Raw genomic sequence first — 23,029 nt, 5'->3', positions numbered from 1 at the left:
AAATTAGCAACGCTTGCTTCTAGTTGGGAATTATCAAAAACCCTTGGAGAATCTAGTCACAGTGCGATGTCTTCGTAGCAATTGATAATAATGTATAAACCGAGAGCTCTGAGTTAGAGCTGGACGTTGTAATGGCTGAAAGTTTTGAAACGATTGATGATATTGATACTGAGAGCGTTCACGAAGAAGCTAACCCAATTAACTAAAACGAAACTGCTTTGGGGGCTATTTCAAATTTGAAAAGATTTTGCAGCGAATTGCTTTTGAATTGCTGCAGAATTAAAGAGCCATATGCAAAATATTTTCCTTGTAAATAAATAAAAAATTTACGTCAATCGACAATTTCCCAGTTTTTTAAATAATCAAACAAAAAATGCCTTGTTCTAAGTGGAATATTTATTTTTATTTTTGTTATTACTTTATAAAGGATATGTATGCATGTTTATGAATTTTGGAATTAATAAACACATATCTTGTGTGAGCAATCTAATGAATATATTTTATTTAAATGAGCAACTGGTAAGTATTTAATTAGTTAAAAATTCAAAACTTCACAAAATAGCTACCCACTCCCTTAACCGGACACCTCTCTTGGCCGGACAAAAATCAGCCGACGGTGGGTGTCCGCCCAAGGGAGGTTTCACTGTATATAGATATCTATTCCAGTAAGGGCAGGGTTCAAATTAAGTTATATAATATACAGGGCCCGCCATCTATCGTTATGGATTTGAACTAGGTATTATTTGAAGAATGGTAACACTTATCTGTCATCTGATTTAACAGAAAATTAGTTTTATTCTTCCGCTGAACGAAAATGGTTGTGTATACGCTCAAAGAACGCTGGGATATATTGCGACATTACTTTGAAAATCATGGTAATGTTGCAGAATGTGTACGAAAATTACGTACGGCAATGGGAAGAAGAAAAGCACCGAATGAAGCGTATGTGCATTACTTTGCGAAAAAAGTAAGAAAAACTGGGTTGCTTATTGACAAACCAACGCGTCAAAGACCAGTGTGATGCCAACAAACCAGCAACAATTGATGCACTGAAGACCAACATTTGCGATGTCATAGCTGAAATACAGCCGCATACAATCGAAAATGTGTTGAAAAATTGGACCGATCGTATGGGATGGTGCCTGGCTAGCCGAGGCAGCCATATGAATGAAAGTTGTATTCCATCATAAACCGGAAAGATTGTACTTCAAAATAAAAAAAAAGTTCGGAAAAATATTGAGTAGTTTCTTTTTTATAGCATTTTTAATTCGGTAAAGTTATATGGCGGACCCTTTACATATATAATATGTATGCACACACAATTATAAACAATTATATACCATTTATGTATTGTATTTTCTTTCCAGCAGCTTTGTAAAGTGCTTGACAAAGCATTACGTCACAATTAAGTATTTTTAATGCAAGCGATTAATGGAAAGCTGAGTAATTGCACTATAACTCAATTAATATATAATATAAGCGAACACTTTTGCCTTAGACGCTTAACAAAGTCTCATTATAAGTTTAAGTTGTTTAATCATCAAAATTTATTTTGTCGCCTTGAAAATGGGCTTAGTCTAGTCATAAAAGCACCTTTTAAACGCGAGAGATCTTCTTCAGCTCCTTCAGCGAATTCTCCGTAATGGCCTCTATCTACTCAAAGCGGCGCCCGCGGAGTGGTAATTTAAGTTTTAGGAAAAGGAAAAAGTCACAGGGGGCTAAATTCGGTGACTACGGTGGTTGTTCGATGATATTTGTCTAGTTTTGGTTCACAGTATGCGCCTTGTGAGATGGTGCGTTATCATGGTGTAAGATCCATAAGTTTTCTTTCCACTAATTGGGCCGTTTCCTGAGCACATTCTCTCTCAAACGTCGCATAACTTCCAAATAATATTCTTTATTTGTCGCAAAACCATTTGGAACGAGTTCCGAGTGCACAACACCATGATAATCAAAGAAAGCGAGTATCATGACTTTCACTTTGGCGTGGGTTTTTGTTTTTCGGCTCATTCAACCGCCTGTTGACTGGTTTGCATATCATACTCATATACCCACGTCTCATCATCTGTTATGATGCGCTGGATAAACGTTGGGTCCGAATTCACTTGCTCAAGCATGTATTCAGCCTCCTTCTTCCGATGAAGTTTTCATCCATTGAAAACGTCGATGGGCGACCAGATCGGGGCAAATCTTCCACGACTTCTCGATTCTCTGCAAAAGCCTGATACCACTCGTAGATCCGTGTTTGTATTGTGTTGATAAAGCACACTCGCCATAGGCTTTCTGCAACATTTTCAACGATTCGGCACACGAAATCCCGTTCAAAACACAAAATTTAAGACAAATTCTTTGTTCGATATTTTTATCCATATTGAAAATCGCCGAGCACACCTGCGGTTGACTGATATATTGTAATTAAATGCCAAAAACAAGCTAATTGGCATATCACAGTTGTACCAACATTCCATCAAAAAATTGTGTAACGCGCGCCTTTTAAATGAACAATTCACGATATTTTTTTTACAGAATGTATGTGCTTTTTGTTATTTAGAGTCAACAGCAAATTCCATTCCTACTTGTATGACTTATTTTCTTTGAGACAACCTTTTAATTTGCTTCTGCTTTTTCTACTCGTATGCAGATATTGTTTGTACTACAAATGGGAACTGTTTTTCTTTTATTTTCGATATCAGGAACTGCTGAATATCAAGAGTGATTCTCCATTGGATTTCAGGGATAATATTGTCTTCAAATCTGCTAATGCCAGTAATGGAGCACTTGGAGGTATCCTTTGTATGTCGCATTGGGAAGCAGCTGAGTTTGTTGTGCTGTTTCGAAAAGATTGTGAATAACCGTTTTCCTTATTATTTTTATTGTTTAATGGTAGTTATTCGAATTTTAAACCCGATTCCTTTGGGGACAATTCTGTTGCCACTAAATAATTTATTGAGTTTACAAAATTTACCACAATTCAACTATTAACAGTATATTTTTTTGAATATGCATAACCAAAATTTGAAGGAATTTTCTGGTTGATTGTTATTTTTATGCCAAAGAGGGAGATTTTTTTAAACAACAAATTAACAAATTACTCTAAACCGTTAATCAGTGTTTATCGATTTTGACATTCTAGGGACAAAAACAAAAACAAATTACATTGCTCTTGTTTGTTTTCACTCCACTGCTGTTTGGTAACTGAAATATTAATTACTCAAAGGATTAAGGTAGGAAAAATGTCTATCTACTTTTTTTTTAAATTTGGCTCAGAGGTCTGCTGCGTGTCATACCGAAAACTTCAAATGCATTTATTTCAAAACTATTATACATAAATTTTTCATGACGGACAGACTCATAACTCTGGGATAATTGACTTGAATTTTTTAAAATCTAATCGCTTTGCAAAGTGAGTATCTAAACCTAAGTTCGCCACAGGCACAAGCAGGCCAGATTGACCCTTGCAGAAAGTACAAATTTTAGGAAGATGAATAGGAAAGTGCAATTTTTTCGATAAATGTCAATCTTGACGGGCCAAATGGTTTCCAAATTTATTGGCATGACAAGGCGAAGAAAAGAGAGCAGAGTGTTAAAATTATAGTGGTTAAGTAAGCTTAAATTGTAAGATGTTGTAAGGTCTGGCAATGCTTTAATGTCAAATCATACCATCAAATCATACAATTATATTGAACTATACACGTTCAGTGAGTCTTCAACCCTAATAAGCTGTACACGCACATTTCACACGCTTACCTGAAAATAAAAGGCATATTTACAAATATAGATTTAATTCGCTGCGTTTTTATCCAACAGAGAGAATAGCTCATAGTCGATGTCAAATTGTAAATTTTCTTAAAAATTCCTCCTATAAAAATTTTCAGCAAGGCAACGGAACGGTTCATATTTCCAAAGGGACCAAGAATTACCAATTTTGGAATGGCCTGCCTGCAGCCCTGACCTTAACACGGTTTTTAAAAATGAAAGGCAGTTTGATAGCGCTAAAAGCCTTAGAAATGCGATTTATGTCGAGTGGTCAAAATTTTATTAAAATGTTATAAAAAACTTAATCAAATCGATACCTCGACGACTTCAATAAGTTATAATCAAAGGAGGATCCAACACAAATTACTAAGCTCCAAATTACAATATAAACCAACCCCAAGAATTCTATTTGTTTGTTTTAAATATAATAACATTGATCTTACACCTCTTTCATTCTATAAATTTTACTTTTCTTAATAATTCATGAAAGTTTCGTGAAATGTGTGCTCATTTCTGGATATTTTTTAAACATTTATCATTAAAAGTTTAAATATTAAAAATATTAATACTAAGCCCTCAACTGATAATGAAAATATACAAAAATTAATTGGTCTCATAATTTTTTCATGTTAGGTACAGATAAATAAATCCAGTTAGGGCCGAATATGCTGATGGTTATGTTATATTAGTTTGAATAAATTCAGTATGATATCCAAAGTGGTTCCTTACTGAAGCTGGATATCTACGTAGAAGATGTCCGATCATCTCTTGTTGATTTGCGTCCCTAGAACCTCCGCATTAGTCATTGCAAGTTACCTTCAGCCTCCTGTCATGCATAAGAATGAAAACGAGCCGCACGAGATTTGAGTCTTCATTAACAGAAAATGCACAAGTTGTATTAACAATATATTCAGGTCAAATGTGTTAGGTGATTCTGCAATCTTGCGCTACGCCATATATAACTAGATTGTTGAAAATGGTTCACGAATGCATTACTGTTCATCAAATCCAATTAGGGCTTCTTGCTTAACCTCTTGAGTGGCACACGCCGAAGCGCAAATACGCAGTGATGGAAGATTGTGACAGCATGCGAGACAATTCAGCGCATTGGCTGGGACTTATATTCGAGTCGTAAAGTTGTTACGTATTTTTTGTGAATAAAATAGAGAAATGTAGACGCATTGTAAATGGCGTCGTTATTATAAATCGAGTTTTAGACTGCTCGAGTTTTATACTTCCTCCATTGTATTTGTGATGAATAAAATAAAATAAAAAATATAAATCTAAACTTTGGTTTATTTAAAATGTTGACATGAATTACAATAAAAAGGGCATCGGACTTTGCATTTTCTTTCAGGTGCATTTTTATTTTTGCTTTCAACAAAATATATGAGCGTGAACTTAAACCAAATTACTGCGTGAGCGGTGGTGTAATGTAGACTTGAAAGTAAAGGTAGTTTAAGGTTCGTTTTTGAACTATAAGAGGTACAATTTTTTTTATGAATACATATTTTTATTTAGTAAGCACAAAAAAAGCAAATTTAAGATTAACGGTTTTAGATAAAATTAATAAAAAAAGGAAAAATTGATAAAGGATGGAAAATTAATAAAAACCAAAAATGATTTTGAATGATGGAAATCTATATTTTGACCTTTAAACGATCCATTATTTGTCTATTTGTATACTGTCGCTAATAACTCTTTTCAGTAACATTTTGTTGAACAAGTGGCAGACGCAAAATTTAAAAATTGCTCGACACTAATCAAGGAATGCAAAAGCAATTGCTCGCCGATTTTACCAGGTTTGGTCATCCGAAGCAGAATTCTGTCCGTTTATTTCACACTTTTCACACACTTCAAACGGCAACGAAGTAATAAGCGGATTTTATCGTATATCAACAACCAACACGATCCCAGTTTTTTTCGTAAACAAACCGCTATCATGACCGCACTTTCGTAAGCCAATCAGTTAATTCCTGTGAAATCGCTGAGAGCCGACTAAGGGGCTGATTTTGCCGACTAAAGGGCTACGTTGCACCGATCAAGAAGTTGGCCAATTAACTCTTGTTAGTTCATTGCATTGCCACCTTGGCAAAAGTTAATTGCTGCAAAGCTACGGTTTCAGAATGCAGAGTCAACGCTTCTATTCACAGAAAATAAGCCTGCTTGAACTTATCAATCGAAACGGCAACCTGCTTCATCCCAATCAAAGTGATGTATGGAATTCTATGGAAATCTATTGACCCCTAGATGGGGATCATTGTTTGGTTCTTTAAAGGGTTTGTGGATAGTATCATCCCGTAAAAACATCTTACTACAAAAGCAAAGATCACCGAGCATGAAAAGAGCGAGCTTTACATGTTAGGATTGTGTGTTGGTTCCTTCTTCCTTGGTTCTTGTGATTCTAATATATAAAAACAAGCTTGGTTCATCCAGTGTTGTTTCTTTCGATCTTTCTTTGAATTCGTTGTGAAGTCCAATGGATTTTGTCCATAACGTATTTCAGCTATGAAAACCTTTAACGGCTGAAGATAGCACCAGAAGAATGGTTGGTAAAAGGTTGACCTAACTCACATCGACTGTAAGACATCTGAACGCAGCATTAAGCATTCAACTGGGAATAATAGCCTGGCATCCAATAACTTTGCCAACTCACTAAGAAGTACTGTTTTCAAATTATCTGTAGTGACAAGCGTGGGGACTTCGAATCTACTGATCCAGCCGTTGAGTAGCCCCCTCGCAGCCAAACGTTAAACAGTATGTACAACCTCATAATACAGGAAACGGTTCAGCAATGATATATGTTCGAAACGGTTACGGGAAATCGAAAAATTCTCCACAGCACTACTGGTGTGCTCTGTGCTTTTTCATCGTTGGCATACAGCACAACTGCGTGCACGTGATACGATTCTACAATAACTTTGCAAAAGATATCCCTTAAATTTGCTCTAAGATCATTCAAGTATCCAATCCTTTCCCCTTCTTACACATTTTTTTCGCTATTAATTAACGTGAAGCCTTCAGAAAGTGGAAGATCGATACTTGTGCTCTCGTTTGTTTTCAACGTTATTAAGGGTGATATTGACTGCCTATCTGTGGTTGAGTATTAATTTGCTTCCCATCCATCAATTCCTCTCTATCCAAATGAGCTGAATACAAATTGTGTTCGTAAGGCTCCTATTGAGCATGCTAGATTTCTCGGTTTCAAAGAAAGAAATTTCTGTACTACTATAAGCTTAGTTGGTCGCACCTTTGTAATTTGATTACATAATTTCATTATTCTTTAGTTTTAGTAATCAAGTTGAACACACTTTTTCTTGGCTTCTTGAATATTTAAAATTTTAATTTTAAAATACTTTGTAATACATTTTGCCGATTGCAATTTTCACAATCATAAATATGTATAGTAGCATTACCCATCAAAAGCTGCAGCCAATCCCGTACTATAATCCACAAATTAGTATACTTATTTAGACGCAGCATTTCCAATCTCTTCCAAAAGCAGCAGTTGCCAAAATCGCTTAAGCGAAGAAGAAGAATGTAGTTCCATATGTACATATAAAATAAAGATGTATATACATGTTCGGGAGGGGACAAAATTTCTATTTTGTTTTTTTGTACACATCGTCACGCTTTATAAACATATAATAGGTTTACATATAACTAGATTGTTTAATTTTTCGTCCTTAACTGCCCATCAGTAATTGAAAAACGAGATTACCCCTACAAAATTTCTCTCTCGAAATCCGAGGATTTAAAACAAACCTAGATTATAGATATTTTTTTCCGATACAACCCTGTGATTTCTGTGTTATCGATAATTATTATCACGAGTGTAAGGAGAAACGTCAATGTAAAAATCAAATAAAATGGACGCCGGCAAAGAAAAGAGGTTTTTAGACGCAATTATAATACACATTTTGTTAGATATTATTAATTATGCGTTCATATTTCAGAGAAAGCGTGTGTCCATAGACGCTTTAACCTGTTATTGTTTATTATAAAATTGCTGCCAGTAAACGTCATTTACATGAGATAGCGGATAAGTTAGCAAGAAAAGGTTCGAGACTAGACTTAGCAGAGGCGGTGGCAGTCTCCACCCCACTGAACACAATAAAAGCATCCATTGCTTCACACTATCATCCTTTAGCCGAAAGAAGATGGAAGCAACAACTACATGTATTACAAAACAAACACATGGCCGTCATACAAAATGCAAAGGACGAATCACCTGTTAGGATGCTCTCGGCAAAGCATGTCACGCATCACTGCAACCCTTACAGGCCATTGGAAAGTAGGAATCATGCAGAAGCTGTCAAGCGGAAGGAGCGAAGGAAAGTCTTTTCCACTACTTATGTGAATATCTAGGGCTAGCTAGGGCACGACTCCGCTCCTTTGGTAAGCCTTTCTTGCACTAAATTAATAGATCTCAGGCATCGAGATAAAGAATCTGCTGCTTTACTTGGACCTCACTAAATGGATCTGACTTAGAACAACAAAAAAAAAAAAAAAAAAACATCATTATTCGAGGACAGTGGTAGTAAACCGGTGCTGGTCACTAATTAGGATTATTTCAGGGGAAACACTCAACCACTTCAACAACAACAACGACAACAAACGTCATTTACAGATTTACACCAACTGACTATTACTAACAGCAAATTGCGCAATTCATATCGTTAATAAAAATTAAACAAACCAAAATCAAAAAAATATTCCCCCAAACCAGTTTCTATGAAGAAAAACCTTTCAAAACAGCCTTGACAGCTGATTGGCAATATTGCAGCTAATCTGCCATATGTGAATAGGTGGATTTTTTCTGGATTTATTGCTAATTACTGCATATGTGAACGTACTGTTACTTGTAGAATATTATATAAAATTAAAAATTACGTTTTTTCATTGTTTCGGAAACCAAAAAATATTGGAAGTTCAACAATAAGTTTGAGGAAAATTTGGATAACTCAACCAAATCTTGGCCGACCCAAATCCTAAAAGGCGTAAGTGCAGAATAGCGACTCCTCACTCCGAAAAACGGAATAGTGGGAGTGATTCGCCTTATTGAACTAATATTAAAGGTATATAACATTTCTTGTGCAAATAAATAATTGGGGTGTTAGAGGGGAGGGGATAGGTGGAAATTTCAAAGTCTTAAAATGCCTATAATTACAAAAAATAAAAAAATCCAAAGGTAATTAAAATACGTTTCGTTTGTTCGGTATAATTGTATATACATATGTATATAGTAATCCCCTTTATTGCGGGATGAGTTGACTCCGCATTAAAGGGAAAAGACACAGTGTAGGAGTATTCTCGTATAACTCGCCCGCTTGGTCCCATAAAATACGTCATAGAAATGATTTACATTTAACTGATCCAATATACAAATTTTTTGTTTGGTTGTTCTTTTTAAACTTAGGTCTTCTTCCCTTTTCACTTTTCATGACTGAGAAATAAAAATTTTATTTAAAATATTCAAATATTTATAAAAGTATCTTTTCTTAACTTTCAGGGTGGGCCAAACACGACCTATTAATGTTAAGCACAAATAACTTTTTTATTTTTTGACATATTTATTTTTCTCTTTTTGTAGGTTATAATTGAATTGTTGGAAATTTATTATGGAACCACCTACAACGACTACAATATGCTATTCGCTTTACACAATTAGCCACACAAATTGATTTTTTAAATAATGTTTGGATGTCGGATAAAGCGCATTTCCATTGTGGGGCTCTGAAAATCCAAGGGCAACACACCAACATCAGTTGCAATCATCTAAATGTACTGTTTGGTGCGGTGTTATGACCTCTAGAGTTATCGGTTCATATTTCTTCGAAAATGAGGATGAAACGCCGGAATCGATTTCAGGAGCATCTTACAGAACATTGATTGAAAACTTTTTTACGGCCAATGGCGGAGCAGTATCCTAATTTGGGTTTCAACAAGATGGAGCAACTGCGCATACTGCTAGGTCTTATTTGACATACATAGTAGGTCTTATTTGGCCCAGCCTGTCCATAGGTATGTATTATCAATACTCTTACACTTCAAAACCATGAACACGATGTAAATTTAATTTTTAACCCTACAAATAATTCATCATATATCTAGAAGTATGTATGAGGAAAATACCAGAGGACAAAGGAACATAAAATCGCGTTATAAAAGTTCCGCATCATAGGGGAATATTTATTAAAAGAGAATATTTACAATATTCACTTATTTTATAAGAACTTTTTCTTCTTAAAAAATACGAAATTAACCTCATTTAAAAACTAGTAGTTTAAACAGAAAATAATTACTTTTAATATTTAAGCTAAAATTTCTGAAAAATTTTTTTTTTGTTTGAGTGAGGCCACAGATTGCTTTTAATTATTCGCTTCATATATACAGATATTAAATATATGTATATGTAAATATGTATGTATACATTGGCGCATATCAAATCGGCATTTTAATGATCTGTGGGATTATGCTAAATTTCTTAAAATCAGTTTAGTACTTTTTTCAAAATATAGGCATTTTTAAATTTTGAAATGTTCATCTTTCCCGATTAACTAATTTGGTGATGTTATCCAAAAAGAAATTACCACTTTTATGCTGACCTTTTAAATTTAAACGTTGATTTTTCTGGAAAAAGTATTTTTAAAAATTAATTTCTTTTAAAACAAACTTGATTTTTTGAGTTACTTTCAAATTGGTCCAGCTCACGTAAATCTTAATATTTTTCCTAAATATTTTAGCGTAGGTGTTAAAATGCAATGCGAAAATTGCGAAAAATTTATAATTTAAAAAGCAGTACCGCTTTTTTTGTTAGCAGTATGGAGGGTGATGCACCCTAATGTGCATATGTACAAATGTAAGTGTTTAATATATGCAATCTTACTTAGTAGACTGTTGTGAAACTAAGCGATTATTTTCTTAATTCACCACTTACCAATTAATCTCTTCATTTGCAACAGATTTGCATTGTCATAAATCCAGGCAGAAAATTCCTCTACATCGAATGTGGCACTTTTACGTTCTTTCGCCAAATCAGGATTAATATCTTTTGGTATTGACATTTTTTTTTTATGATTTATTTATTTAATTTATTAACTATTTTTAAAGCTCAATTAAATCCGATTATTTTATACTCAATCCACACAAAACACCGGACCTATCGCGATTACACAACTTTCAACTGTTTGAGTAGAAAAACAGCATTCGACTGGCGTCTGTTGTCGTAGTGCGGATCGCTTGTGGAGCTCTTGAGCTTTTAGACCTACTAAATAAAATACTCTGCGCTTGCTTGGAACTACGCTGAGCCACATGCATTAAAAGAGCAGCAATACTCGTTTGTATAAATAAATTAAGAGTGCAAATATAAGTTTTTATTTTGCAAGCTTTTTTATGGATTTCTACATGCGTACATACATATGTAGGTATACTCATGCGAAGCAGCAAAAACCATGCATGGTAGGTTTGCATATAAATAAAAATATTATGCATAGGTTTTTTTCGAAAGTCACTATAACATATTATGTGAAGACTACATTTGGTATATGGTTTGTTTTTTTTTTTTTGTTATATTTAGCTTCATCTTTTGTGATAATGCAGTTCAAGCTGCAATTTTTCCAACAGTAATGACCAACTCCAGTTAATATTGCAAAGCACTAAGTAACATCAAATTCTTTTGCAACTGATCTTTATATCATAACGCTGCGTCCTCCCAGTGCCATTATGGTTCTCAGTAAATGCATCACTGAACACTTTCAGACACATAAACCGCCTCGGATATTGCCGGGAATATAAAAGGTTGCGCATACCATATATTTGGCTCTCAGTGATTCTAACAAAATCCACAATGGAGAGAATACAGAAGGTGTGGTCAATATTAAACCGTTAACCGTCTCTGAGCTATTTTGAAGGAATCAGCTGATTCGTTCATTGGATATGACAGCGGTTTGTTCACAGCAGAGGTCGGCAAAAACTGGATTATGGTATATGTACGAAAAAATCAGCGCAACTATTGTAGTACGTATAAATAAATCTATTGACGACGTCTAAGCATCTATCATAGGTATAAAGGTTTCCAATAACATGTGTTATTTTGAATAACCTGCTATTTCGGTAGATGCCATTTTTGAAGCTTATATTTTTTGATATTTGACAAGTAGAAACAACGCCATTAATAAAAATGGAACAATACACGCTTAAACAACGCATTGAAATTATTAAAATTCATTATAAAAATGGTGAAAATTTGGTTCGTAAAATTCGAAAATTTCTGGGTCATCGTGAAACACCTTGTCAGACCGCAATACAGAAATTGCTGAAAAAATTCGAACTTTTGGAACAAGTTAGTGATGTGAAGAATAAAACCCGTGCACGTCGCTCAAGAGCAGACGAACATATTGCTGTTGTAGCCGAAAATGTTAAAGAAAACCCAGGTTTGCCCATTCCTCGTCGTTCTTTGGAATTAGGCATTCAACAAACGCTCTTACACCGTATTTTGAATAAAGATTTGGGTCTTAAGGCTTATAAAGTCCAGTTAACACAAGAACTCAAGCCGGTCGATCATCAACAACTTCGTGTCTTTGCTGATTGGGTCGTTGAAATGCATGAGTATGATCCGGAATTCCATCGATCCAATCCACCAATCATCTTGAGTGATGAGGCCCATTTCCACATCGGTGGCTTCGTCAACAAGCAAATCTGTTGGATCTGGGGCTCATAAAATCCAAGAGTTATTGTTGAAAAGCCTCTCTATCCTCAACGTGTGACTGTTTGGTGCGGTTTATGGTCCGGCGGAGTTATTGGACCTTACTTTTTCGAAAATAAAGCTGGAGCAACAGTTACGGTGAATGGATTGCGCTATCGATAGATGAATACGATTTTGTATGGCCGGAATTTAATGGCCTCTGGTGACGGTCAAGCATTGTTTGACAAGAACTTTATATGTGTGCGTGTCGGGTGCTTGACGCTGATATCTAAAATTTTTGATTTTTACCGACAACAAGTATGTGTGACACGACGCCACCCGACTGCACTAACACATACAAAGCTCAGTCAAGCATGCTGTATCGTAACCAGAGGCCAAGGTGGATTTATTAAGGTGACAGCATTCACCCAGCTGAATTTTTCACCGTAGGTATGGCTTACGTCAAAATGATATGCTTTGTTTGTATGTATTGGGATGTTTACATTCGTATGTTTACATTTGCTTGCTGATTTTGACGTGATGGTTGGCCCAAACGCAACAACAAATACATTTAGGGTTTTACTCAAGAATGATATAAACAAGATTGCGCCCATCAGAGCGTACGTGTCGTCACGTTTGCTGAGTTGTGCAGTATTGCCAACCATTTGCTCTTCGCAATAAATTTAGTGCTTTTTTATACCGAAAATGCGAAAATTTTGAAGTTTCGTGTTTGTTTCTTTTTGTGTTTAATTTAAAGCTACCGAATGCTTCAATGCTATCACTAGTAAAATGCTTCATACATATAAAGCTCGTTTTTCGATTGAAGGCATTTCCTCGCCGGCAGAAATGCATCCACTGTTTGCAGAGCGCCTCATCCTTTGGAAATATAATATAAAAAAGCTTATATCACACGCTTTATTGAGGTTCTTACTAGCACAATTTTTCACTGCACATTTCATGTTTTCTTATTTTTCACTTATACGAGTACACTTTCACGAAATATCTTATTTTTGCGTAAATATTCACTAAAACGTTTGTTACCGTTTGTTCTTATTAACGCACATTTCAAATAAGAAACGAATATTCATAAACATCAACAATAACCGCAATCATGGGCAATGTGACCAGATCTCTGAGAAGATTTTAGTGCTAATGAAAATTTTTTTACTCTTATAAAATTTGATAATTTGAAAGTGCAAATTTAATTTTTGGCTCCATTTAAGGTTATGCAAAAATATTATTTGCCCCGCTCCCAACTCTTCTTAAGATTGAAAACCTTTTTACACATTTTAAAAAGCCTTTGAATTTATTGAATGCGAATTAAAACCTTAGAGGTGTAATTGTTTCTTCCGGTCATAAATCTTTAGTGAGACATAGGACATTAAGAGTTGTATTCATTGTAAAAATAAGCCACAAACTACCAGAAAATACTAAAGAAACCATACTGACATTTTTACAAAAAGAGTACCTTATCTAGTTACATAACTTCAAATATAGCAAAAAAGCCGTTCCCTTAACAAAAGAGTCTCGTTTAAGAAAAACCTCATAAATTAAATTGTACATAAGCATGACATATTTATTTAAAAAAACGCACATTTTAAAGACAATTTGTCACGCATACAAAGTTCTTTAAGTGATTCAATAAAAATTTGTTGGGTTATTTTCTTTGAATGGGCATTTTAATGCGTTTTTATATCCAAAGCTAGGCAACACTGCAGTAGCGAGAGAGAGATTTGACTGCCGAAAGCAGAAGAACACCAACAACACCTGCACTCGCGGGCAATGCCACCAGATGTTAAAAAAAAGTAAAGCTAAATAAAACTGAGTGAATTATTTAAATAATTATTAAAAAATGCATATTTTACAAAATTATAAACATGACATTTTAATTAGAACAACTAGAAAAATGTCATGAAGAAAGAACTAAAACTCCGAGACACAAAATAATAAAAATAACAAAAAAACAATCATAAATCAAGTTACGAAAATGGTAATCTGGCCATACTGGAGCTAAAATCACGTAACTAGTTGTCAAATTCGCTGAGCGCAAAGTAACGGGACCACGATGGGCGCCATCTCATTATTCTTTGCATCATGGGTTTTACTTATATGTGTTTGGTGTCACCTGTAATAAATTCGCCTTGCCAGAGGCCATAACACACAAGCAACGAAACCATTGATCCACTCACAAAGGAAGTGCTGCCACTGAGTTAGGATATATGACATTTTGCAAAACTTTTTATAGATGTAGCGATATTTAATCAAAAAGGAATAAAATAACTATGTACGCTTAAATGTTATAATTCTCGGTAATCCTAAATATATGAATGAATTATTTCATTTTCTACACTGAAACATTTTACTTGAAATATGATATCTTAATTTGAACGAGGCCAAATGTTGTTATCTGGCAGCAATGAAAATGTGTACGCCATAACGAACAACTCTCTTTTTTTATTAAGTTTTATTTCGCTTGTATAACTTATTTTATTTAGTAAATTTTGCATCTATAATTTATTAGCATTCTTAACTCTATATATTAATGGATTACTATTAATTAATGAAAACTCAAAACCTTTAAACCAGCTGTTATGCAAAACAAACGATACGACTCTTTTCTTACATTCAAGAAATTTATATGCACGAGTAAAACAAATAATGTCAAGCTAACATAAGTTAGAGGGATCCGCATAACCGCACGAATACAAATGACTCCATCAAAGTTTTCATATTGGTCATTGGTCAAATGACTGTCACTGTTTTTGCAGGATATTTAGATAGAAGCGACCCTAAAGGCCAAAGGTTAAGGATATGCTTATTGTTACGAATTTTCTTACGTTAAAATCCAAATAAATCTCCCAAACCAATTGTTCTGAGTTTTATCACTAGATTGTCAAATAAAAGCCACAAATTAAAGTCAACACAACTTGTTTGTTTAATTCAATTTCACCTTACTTTACGTTTGCACGTACACACGCTCAACTTACGACTGATTACTTTATGCATATGCACCTCTGCTTTATACATGAGTTAAACAACTATCGTAATTCCGAGATGTGGTAACTCGTGCCTTCTGGCAACTTCTGTGTTGTCATCTGGTGTTCATATTTTTGTTTATAATGGGCCTCTTATTTTACCTTAAAATTACCTTAAATTACGTTCACATATAAGTAGATGATCTTCTTTTTCGCGCTTAACTCAAAATCCGTAATTAAAAAGCGGGATTTCCCATACAAAATTTCTCTCCCAAAATCTGGCATTATAAAATAATACTAGATAATAACGATACTTTTTGAAATACAACCCTGTGTTTTTTGAGTTATCGATAATTATTATTACGAATGTAAGGAGAAACATCAAAATAAAAACTAAAAGAACAAGATGCCGGCAAAGAAAACAGGTCTGTAAACATAATTCTAATAACATTTTTGTTAAATATTATTATGGATGCATTTTACAGAAAAAGTGTGTGTCCATAAACGTTTTGTTCTCTCCTTACTTAATATAAAATGTAATATAATATAGAATACTCCATGCGCATTGTTGCCATAATTTTTTGCAACCTCAGTAAACGTCGCATACGGATTTCCTCCAACTGTTTATTATTAGCAGCCAATTAAATTAGCTATTCCTTCTTCTTGTATTTTCTTCAAATCGTTAATAACAATTAAAGAAATCAAAAACACCGAATATTCCACCAAAATAATTTTTATCAAGAACCCCCTCTCAGAGTAGTATTGACAGCTGATTGTCAATTTTTGAGATAATCTGCCATATGTGAACGGGTAGATTAGTTTGGTAGATTTATAGGTCATTATTGCATATGTGAACGTATTAATACTCGCTAGCGGCGAATCTTACTCGATAACTTTGTTGTTGCTTTCGCATGCCAATTTTTCGTCAGGTTAATCGAGCATAGAGATAGCGTGCGGGAAATGAGAAATAGAAGAGCCCTTGTTTTTAATTCGTGTTTCGTGTTTTGTTACAATATGTATGTATGAGTCCAATGAGTGACTGCTTTGCTTCGACAACTAACATACAGAAAAATTATATATTTCAGCCCGCATGGGTTCGGCACCTTCACAAGCTAAAGAAAACAAGGCATTCACAGTAAGTAGTTTTCATTGGATTGCCTACCGAACTATAGAGAGTGGTTTGAAGACGTTTCTTAGAGAAAATAATATTTCCAGGTGTACCCGGTTTCATTCATTTAACTTCTGATGAAGATGTTCGTAGTAAGGCCCCGATTGCAGATTAACTAAAATAAAATTTGACGGCAGGGAAAATAAGATATGTATAAATCTTTCCTGCTATCGTTTTGGAACTTAACAAAGTTTATTCTTAATTTAGCGAAGCATTTCGATTGAATTCCCCTTCTATATACTTAAAATACCATGAAAGATAGAGTGCGAGACGTCAAGAATATACAAACAAAATAAAGGAAACTACTCTTTGTGAAGAGGTGTAGTGAAAGCAATAAAAGCTGCCAAGCACAAGAAATTATAAGCCAGTTTTCAAAATAGCGAAATATATGGGTTTCAGAAGACGTCACCTTAATTTTTGCACACCGTGACCAAATACTTTTTGAGGTACAAAAGTAGTCCCTACAAATCGCTTAATGTATGCTAATATTGGAATAACTTCGAAAGGTTTGCTAAAAATCCTACTAACCTTTCCGATGGCGTATTTTTAATCATTTTCTAACTTTTATTTATTAAAGTTTTAGTTAGAAATATCCGGTTCTCAATTTATCAGAATTCCAGCTGAACTCTGTGGTCTGGCAGCACCAAAAAAGTGACAGCATTCATGTGGGCAGTATGTGGAACATAAACAATTATACGAATTTGGAAACTAACGTGATTTGTAAACATTCGAGAAAATACTGAATTTTCACTGTTCCGCGAAAAGTGTGACTTATTTACAGATAACTTTTTAATTAGCGCTATTGAAAATATCTAATTAACCTAATGTTTTATGGTTTTTTAACAATTTCGGTGCAATGGTGAATGTAATGAAAGGTGTTTTCGTTGAATGTGACCCGGCTATGAAACAATTTCTGCTGCATCTAGACGAAACGCTCGCATTGGGACGGAAATTCATCATACAAGATTTGGACGAAAATCATTTGTTTATTTCTACCGACATTGTGGAGACTCTGCAAGCACGTGTAGACGATTTGATGGATCGCATTAGTTTTCCACTACATGAAAAGGAACCTTAATTCATTACAAAAAATCTCTTCTACAATATAACAGAACAAGTAGACTACCTACCATATTAATCATATAAAACTAAAATAACAACAAACAATGACTGGCCGAGAATCCAACCGCATCAAGGACGCCGAAAAAAAACGCGTACTTGATGAAGCCGCACGCCAACGTCGTGCACGTAAGGCGCTCGAAGCACTCGAGCAGGACAATTTCCATGAAGATCCACACGCTGATTTGGTAATGTCTAAGAAAGTACCCAAATTTCAAGATGGCATAAAAAACACCAAAGAAAAAAAAGCAAAGCGTAAAGGCGCCGAATACTACAGGGCGAAGTATCGAAAAAATTTTCCACAACTATTGGAAGAATGCAGGCAAACTTCTTCAGATGTGCCCAACTACTTGAATGCTTTAGCACCGCCGCCAAATAAGCCGGCACGTCGGTTCTGCGCAGTTTGTGGAAATTTTTCAAAATACACCTGCACCGCTTGCGGCACTCACTACTGTTGCATTCGTTGTCTGGGCACTCATCAGGATACACGTTGCCTCAAATGGACGGCTTAAAGATGTGGTTTATGTTTTTATACAGTTGCTTAAGTAGTTTATACAATTTATGATGGTAAATATATATATAAGAAAAAAACTAAATATATGATAATTGTTTTTAATTTTTCCTATTTAAGCGTCTCCTTTTATGAATTAAACTGAAAAATAGAAAGTGGTTGGAAGCAGAGCAGAGAACAGAGTAAAGAAGAAATAAGAAAGTAAAAACAATGAATGTTTTCCACGAGATATCTTTAAAGAGCCATATCTCCGTATGTATAAAACTTAAAAATGAGAGCTGACTGGAAATAAATTTTAAAAATTTCTCCTGTTTATGGTCACAATAGAGTATGAAATAATACAGCAACGTGGTAATACCAACGTTTAAGTTCTAGTAGGTCAATCATCGAAAATGATGTTAAAATTATGTAATTCGTGGAGCCATATCATTTGAGCACAATTTCCATAACCTAGGAATTGAATAATAGCCAGAAATCTGTTCGGAATCATTTGCATAAGTATAATTATAACTGTTGATTTCATGGACGAAATAAAGCAAACGAGCTTAGAACTTTTTACTCGTTCCGATGACAGTCAGTGATACGTTACCTGAACGACCCGGATTTGTAGCCGGCCAAGGACTGTCACTCCAGCAGCATTCTACGTGCTTGTATCGCGAATGTTTATGCTACAACAACAACAACAGAAATTTTTACTTTATGTAATATTTTGTCGCTAAGTTTTTCTTCCAATTTACTTCAAAAGCTGCTACTGTGCACAGGGTAATTTCTTGCTGTTTAGCAATTCGGGCAAAATATAGTATTCGATTAGAGATTATGTATTTTTTTTTTTAATTTTTATTGTGAACTAGACAGAAGCATTATACAAAATTACAAGCAAGTGTGTAAAGACCAACCATAAAGACTCCACTCTTGGTTGGTCATTCGCATGGCAGCCGGTTCTACGTTACCGGAATGACTCGGGTTTTTCCCGACCAAGGGCTGCCGCCCCAGTACACTAGCCCTGTCTAGTGTATCGTATATCACCCCACTCCTTACGTCACAGGAACAAACTCTCGCAGCAATCCTGCTCCAAATACTTCTCCTCAGGGCTGGAGTCGAATCCAACCCTGGGCCAGAAGTATTCTACTACTGCGTCTGCCATAAACGGCTTCACCCGAACTCCACCTCGGTTAGGTGCAATAAGTGCAACGGGTGGAGCCACCTTAAGACCTGTTCAGGCCTTAAGTCGCACAGGGAGTGGTCCACACGGTATGTGGCCACGTGTTGCTCCCGCCAACTGGCGTCTGATGCTACTACACCCCCTGATAGGCCGGCACTACCAACCGCCACCACAACCCATACCTCCACGGTGAGGAGCCTATCGGAGCAACACAACTCCCCTTCAACCCCTCCCATCCCTTCCTGCTCCAACCCCAGTGCGGGGACAAACCAGCAGCTCCTGGTGCCCCGTACAGTCTGTTTCGTGTGTCAGACCGTAATACCTCGGAATCTGGTATCAGTCCAATGCAATTCCTGCAGTGGCTGGTGCCATTTTCGGAGATGTTCCGGCCTGCGCACCACCCGTGAGTGGACAACTGCCTACGTTGCCCCCAGCTGCAGAGCTCTGCACCCACTACAGCCCCCGGAGGCGCGGCTGCCCACCACCATCAGGCCGCAACAACCACAGTGGATTGCGCAGCAGGTCCAACGTAGACAACCCCACGCGTCCCTCACCCCCCGGATTAAGCTTTAAGCTTCTCCAGTTTAACTGCAACGGACTTACGAGTAAGATCGACGAGATAGTTGACTTTATGAGCCGGCACAGTATTAAAATAGCTGCGGTCCAAGAAACAAAGTTGCACGCTAGGTCATCTCTGATCACCAGGGATGGCTATAACGTGCACAGACACGATCGCGAGCGAGACAATGGTGGTGGCCTAGCGTTTATAGTCCACCTCACAGTGCAGTATCGTCTCATCGATGAAGGAATCGACCGCAGGGACAGCACCTTAGAATGTCAAGGCATAGCTGTCCGGTCAGGCGATTACGAGCTCGAAATAGTTAACGTATATATACCCCCTGTCACCTGCTGCCCGGCAGGATATCACCCTGATATAGGTGCGCTCATCAGAGGTGAAAACCGATTGGTTGTAGGTGACTTTAATGCGCATCACGATCTTTGGCATTCAAGCCTGCCAAATGATCGTAGGGGACAGCAATTGGCAGAGCAGATAGACGACTCGACATTCAGCACTGTGAACGACGACGCCCCCACCAGGGTAGTGGGCAATTGTAGCAGCTCGCCTGACCTAACAATAGCTAGCGCGGGTCTGATAAATAGCATAACGTGGCGACCTATGCTATCGCTTGCATCAGACCACTTGCCCATTATCGTCTCGATTGAGAGACCTGCCGACTTCGTTTCCGCGAATCACCGGTCCTATTTTAACTTTAAAAAAGCTAATTGGGCCGGCTTCACGGAATTCACCGAGGACACCTTCGCCGCTCTTCCCATCCCCACTGATGTGCGCGTAGGCGAACGCGCATTCCGCAAGGTGCTCACGGCTGCTGCGGCTCGCTTCATCCCAGCTGGAAGTTATAAGGACATCCGTCCTCATTTCCCAGCAGAAGCAGCCAGTTCAGCGAACGAGCGTGACCACCTACGCCAGGCCGATCCCGGGGATCCCCGCATAAGGGATCTCAATTTGGAGATCCGGCAACTGGTAAATCAACATAAGCGGACTAAATGGGTTGAGCACCTGAAGACTTGTAACCTCACCTCCGGTGTGAGTAAGCTCTGGTCCACCGTTAGGTCCCTGTCGAACCCGACGAAACACAACGACAAGGTGGCTATCACCTTCAACGGTTGTACTTCGTCGGACCCGAAGAGATGCGCGAGCTTTTTTAGCCGGCTGTTTATACTGCATCCTTCGGGCGACAGAACCAAACGTCATGTTACCAGAAGGCTGCACAAACTGACGAACGACTGTGCGCCACTTACTTTCTCCGGTGATGAGGTTCAGGGGGCCATCAACAAGTCGAAATCATCGAAAGCCATTGGCCCTGACGGATTAAACGCGCTGATGCTGAAGCATCTGGGACCCCTGGGAGTAGGATACCTCACAAGGGTCTTCAATTTGTCCCTGGCCACTCTCATCATCCCTGACAAGTGGAAAGCAGGGAGAGTGGTCCCACTACTGAAACCTGGGAAACCCGCCAACCAAGGGGAGTCTTATCGGCCGATAACTCTCCTTTCCCCAGTAGTGAAGACACTTGAAGCCCTCCTACTCCCACTCTACACGACACACCTGGCCCCAGTCCCACATCAGCACGGATTCCGACGAGTGCACAGCACCACTGCACTCACCGCCATAAACGCCCAGATAAATCGCGGGCTTAACCAAAACCGCCCCTGCGAGAGGACTGTCCTAGTAGCGTTGGACCTAAAGAAGGCTTTCGATACAGTCAGCCATTCCACGCTACTAGATGATATTTATCAGTCGACACTCCCGCCAGGGCTGAAAAGGTGGTCCGCGAACTACCTGAGCGGTCGGCACTCGTCAGTGATTTTTCGAGATCAAATATCAAAGCAGAGGAAGATTAAGCAAGGCGTACCGCAGGGTGGTGTCCTTTCACCCTTGCTTTTTAACTTCTACATCTCGAAGCTCCCCCAACCACCAGCGGGAGTTTCCCTGATCTCATACGCTGACGATTGCACGATAATGGCGTCGGGCAATGACATCGATGGCCTGTGTTCCAAAGTGAACAACTACCTCACCGACCTTTCTCGCTTTTTCACTGCGAGGAATCTCCAACTTTCCCCCACCAAGTCCACGGTGACCCTTTTCACCACCTGGACAAAGGAGGTCAAGCTGTCCCTTAAGGTAAAAGTCGACGACACACCAATTCCGACTGTAAATAACCCCACAATTTTGGGTGTAACCTTTGACAGCTTGCTCTCCTTCTCTGCGCATACAACCGCAATTGCCACAAAAGTCCAAAATCGCAACAAGGTCCTCAAATCGCTGGCCGGCAGCACTTGGGGCAAAGACAAAGAACTGTTGCTTTCGACATTTAAGGCAATTGGCCGGCCGGTTCTAAACTATGCTGCGCCTGTCTGGTCGCCTGGAACTAGTGATTCGCAGTGGACAAAGCTTCAGACATGTCAAAATACCGCCATTCGGACAGCGACCGGGTGCCTCCTGATGTCACCCATCCAACATCTACACAACGAGGCACATAATGCTCCCAGTTGTGGAGCACAACAAATTGCTCAGCAAGCAGTTCCTGCTGGGGTGTTACCGCAGGTTTCACCCCTGCAGACACCTGCTTGAGCCTGAGCCGCCTCCCAGGCACGTCAGGAGACACCTCCTTGACTACGCTGACGAACTCCAGGACAAAACTGACCGAAACCTACTGGACCGGACAGTATTTAGACAGTCAATAAACGACATTCACCGGGAGATAGCTACCACCTTCATGAACTCCCGTCCTGTGAATGCCGTAATCGGAGTCCAACCACCACCTATCGCAGATGAAGAGCTCCAGCTTCCCCGTGAGACTCGTGTAACATTGGCACAATTACGTTCTGGATATTGTAGCAGGTTAAACTCCTACTTATCCAGAATTGACCCCGACATACCAAACACATGTCCGGCATGTGAAGGCACCCCGCACGACACTAACCACCTCTTCACATGCCCCCTCAAACCGACTCATCTAACCCCCCTCTCCCTCTGGACCCAACCTGTCGAAACAGCATGTTTCCTGGGCTTACCCTTAGATGAGCTAGACGAAGACGACCTTGTTAAAACAACAACAAACGACTCCAC

General features: G+C 37.8%; 3 protein-coding genes across 5 annotated transcripts in view; 2 read left to right on the top strand and 1 right to left on the bottom strand.

The window, feature by feature from the left end:
* The window catches only part of LOC128867600 (probable peroxisomal acyl-coenzyme A oxidase 1), a 32,370-nt gene extending 20,837 nt beyond the window's left edge, over positions 1-11,533 (bottom strand). Inside the window, exon 1 of one of the 2 annotated variants that reach the window (XR_008454995.1) lies at positions 10,697-11,533. Coding sequence is in view for 1 of the 2 variants with exons in the window: in XM_054108985.1 (XP_053964960.1) it covers positions 10,697-10,823 (127 nt within the window). In the remaining variant the exon portion in view is untranslated. The remainder of the gene's footprint in view (positions 1-10,696) is intronic. The other variant, XM_054108985.1, reaches the window with a different exon arrangement.
* Positions 11,534-17,270: 5,737 nt separating this feature from the next.
* Positions 17,271-17,748, top strand: LOC128865831 (general transcription factor IIH subunit 5). Its single transcript, XM_054106204.1, has one exon. It carries the CDS (start codon positions 17,442-17,444, stop codon positions 17,661-17,663), a length of 222 nt encoding a protein of 73 aa, XP_053962179.1. The 5' UTR covers positions 17,271-17,441; the 3' UTR covers positions 17,664-17,748.
* LOC128865830 (zinc finger HIT domain-containing protein 1) lies at positions 17,660-19,031 on the top strand. 2 transcript variants are annotated; one of them, XM_054106202.1, is made up of 3 exons: positions 17,660-18,271; positions 18,336-18,467; positions 18,543-19,030. In XM_054106202.1, the coding sequence occupies exon 1, from the start codon at positions 17,752-17,754 to the stop codon at positions 18,214-18,216; it is 465 nt and encodes a 154-aa protein (XP_053962177.1). In that variant the 5' UTR covers positions 17,660-17,751; the 3' UTR covers positions 18,217-18,271; positions 18,336-18,467; positions 18,543-19,030. The 2 variants fall into 2 exon arrangements, with proteins under 2 accessions (XP_053962177.1, XP_053962176.1); XM_054106201.1 differs by having other exon boundaries at positions 18,336-19,031.
* Positions 19,032-23,029: the final 3,998 nt, after the last annotated feature.

The sequence above is a fragment of the Anastrepha ludens genome, chromosome 6 (genome assembly GCF_028408465.1).
Source record: "Anastrepha ludens isolate Willacy chromosome 6, idAnaLude1.1, whole genome shotgun sequence".
Classification (NCBI taxonomy): domain Eukaryota; kingdom Metazoa; phylum Arthropoda; class Insecta; order Diptera; family Tephritidae; genus Anastrepha; species Anastrepha ludens.
The sequence above is the reverse complement of the archived record's forward strand: the minus strand, read 5'-3'. Positions and strand labels throughout refer to the sequence as shown.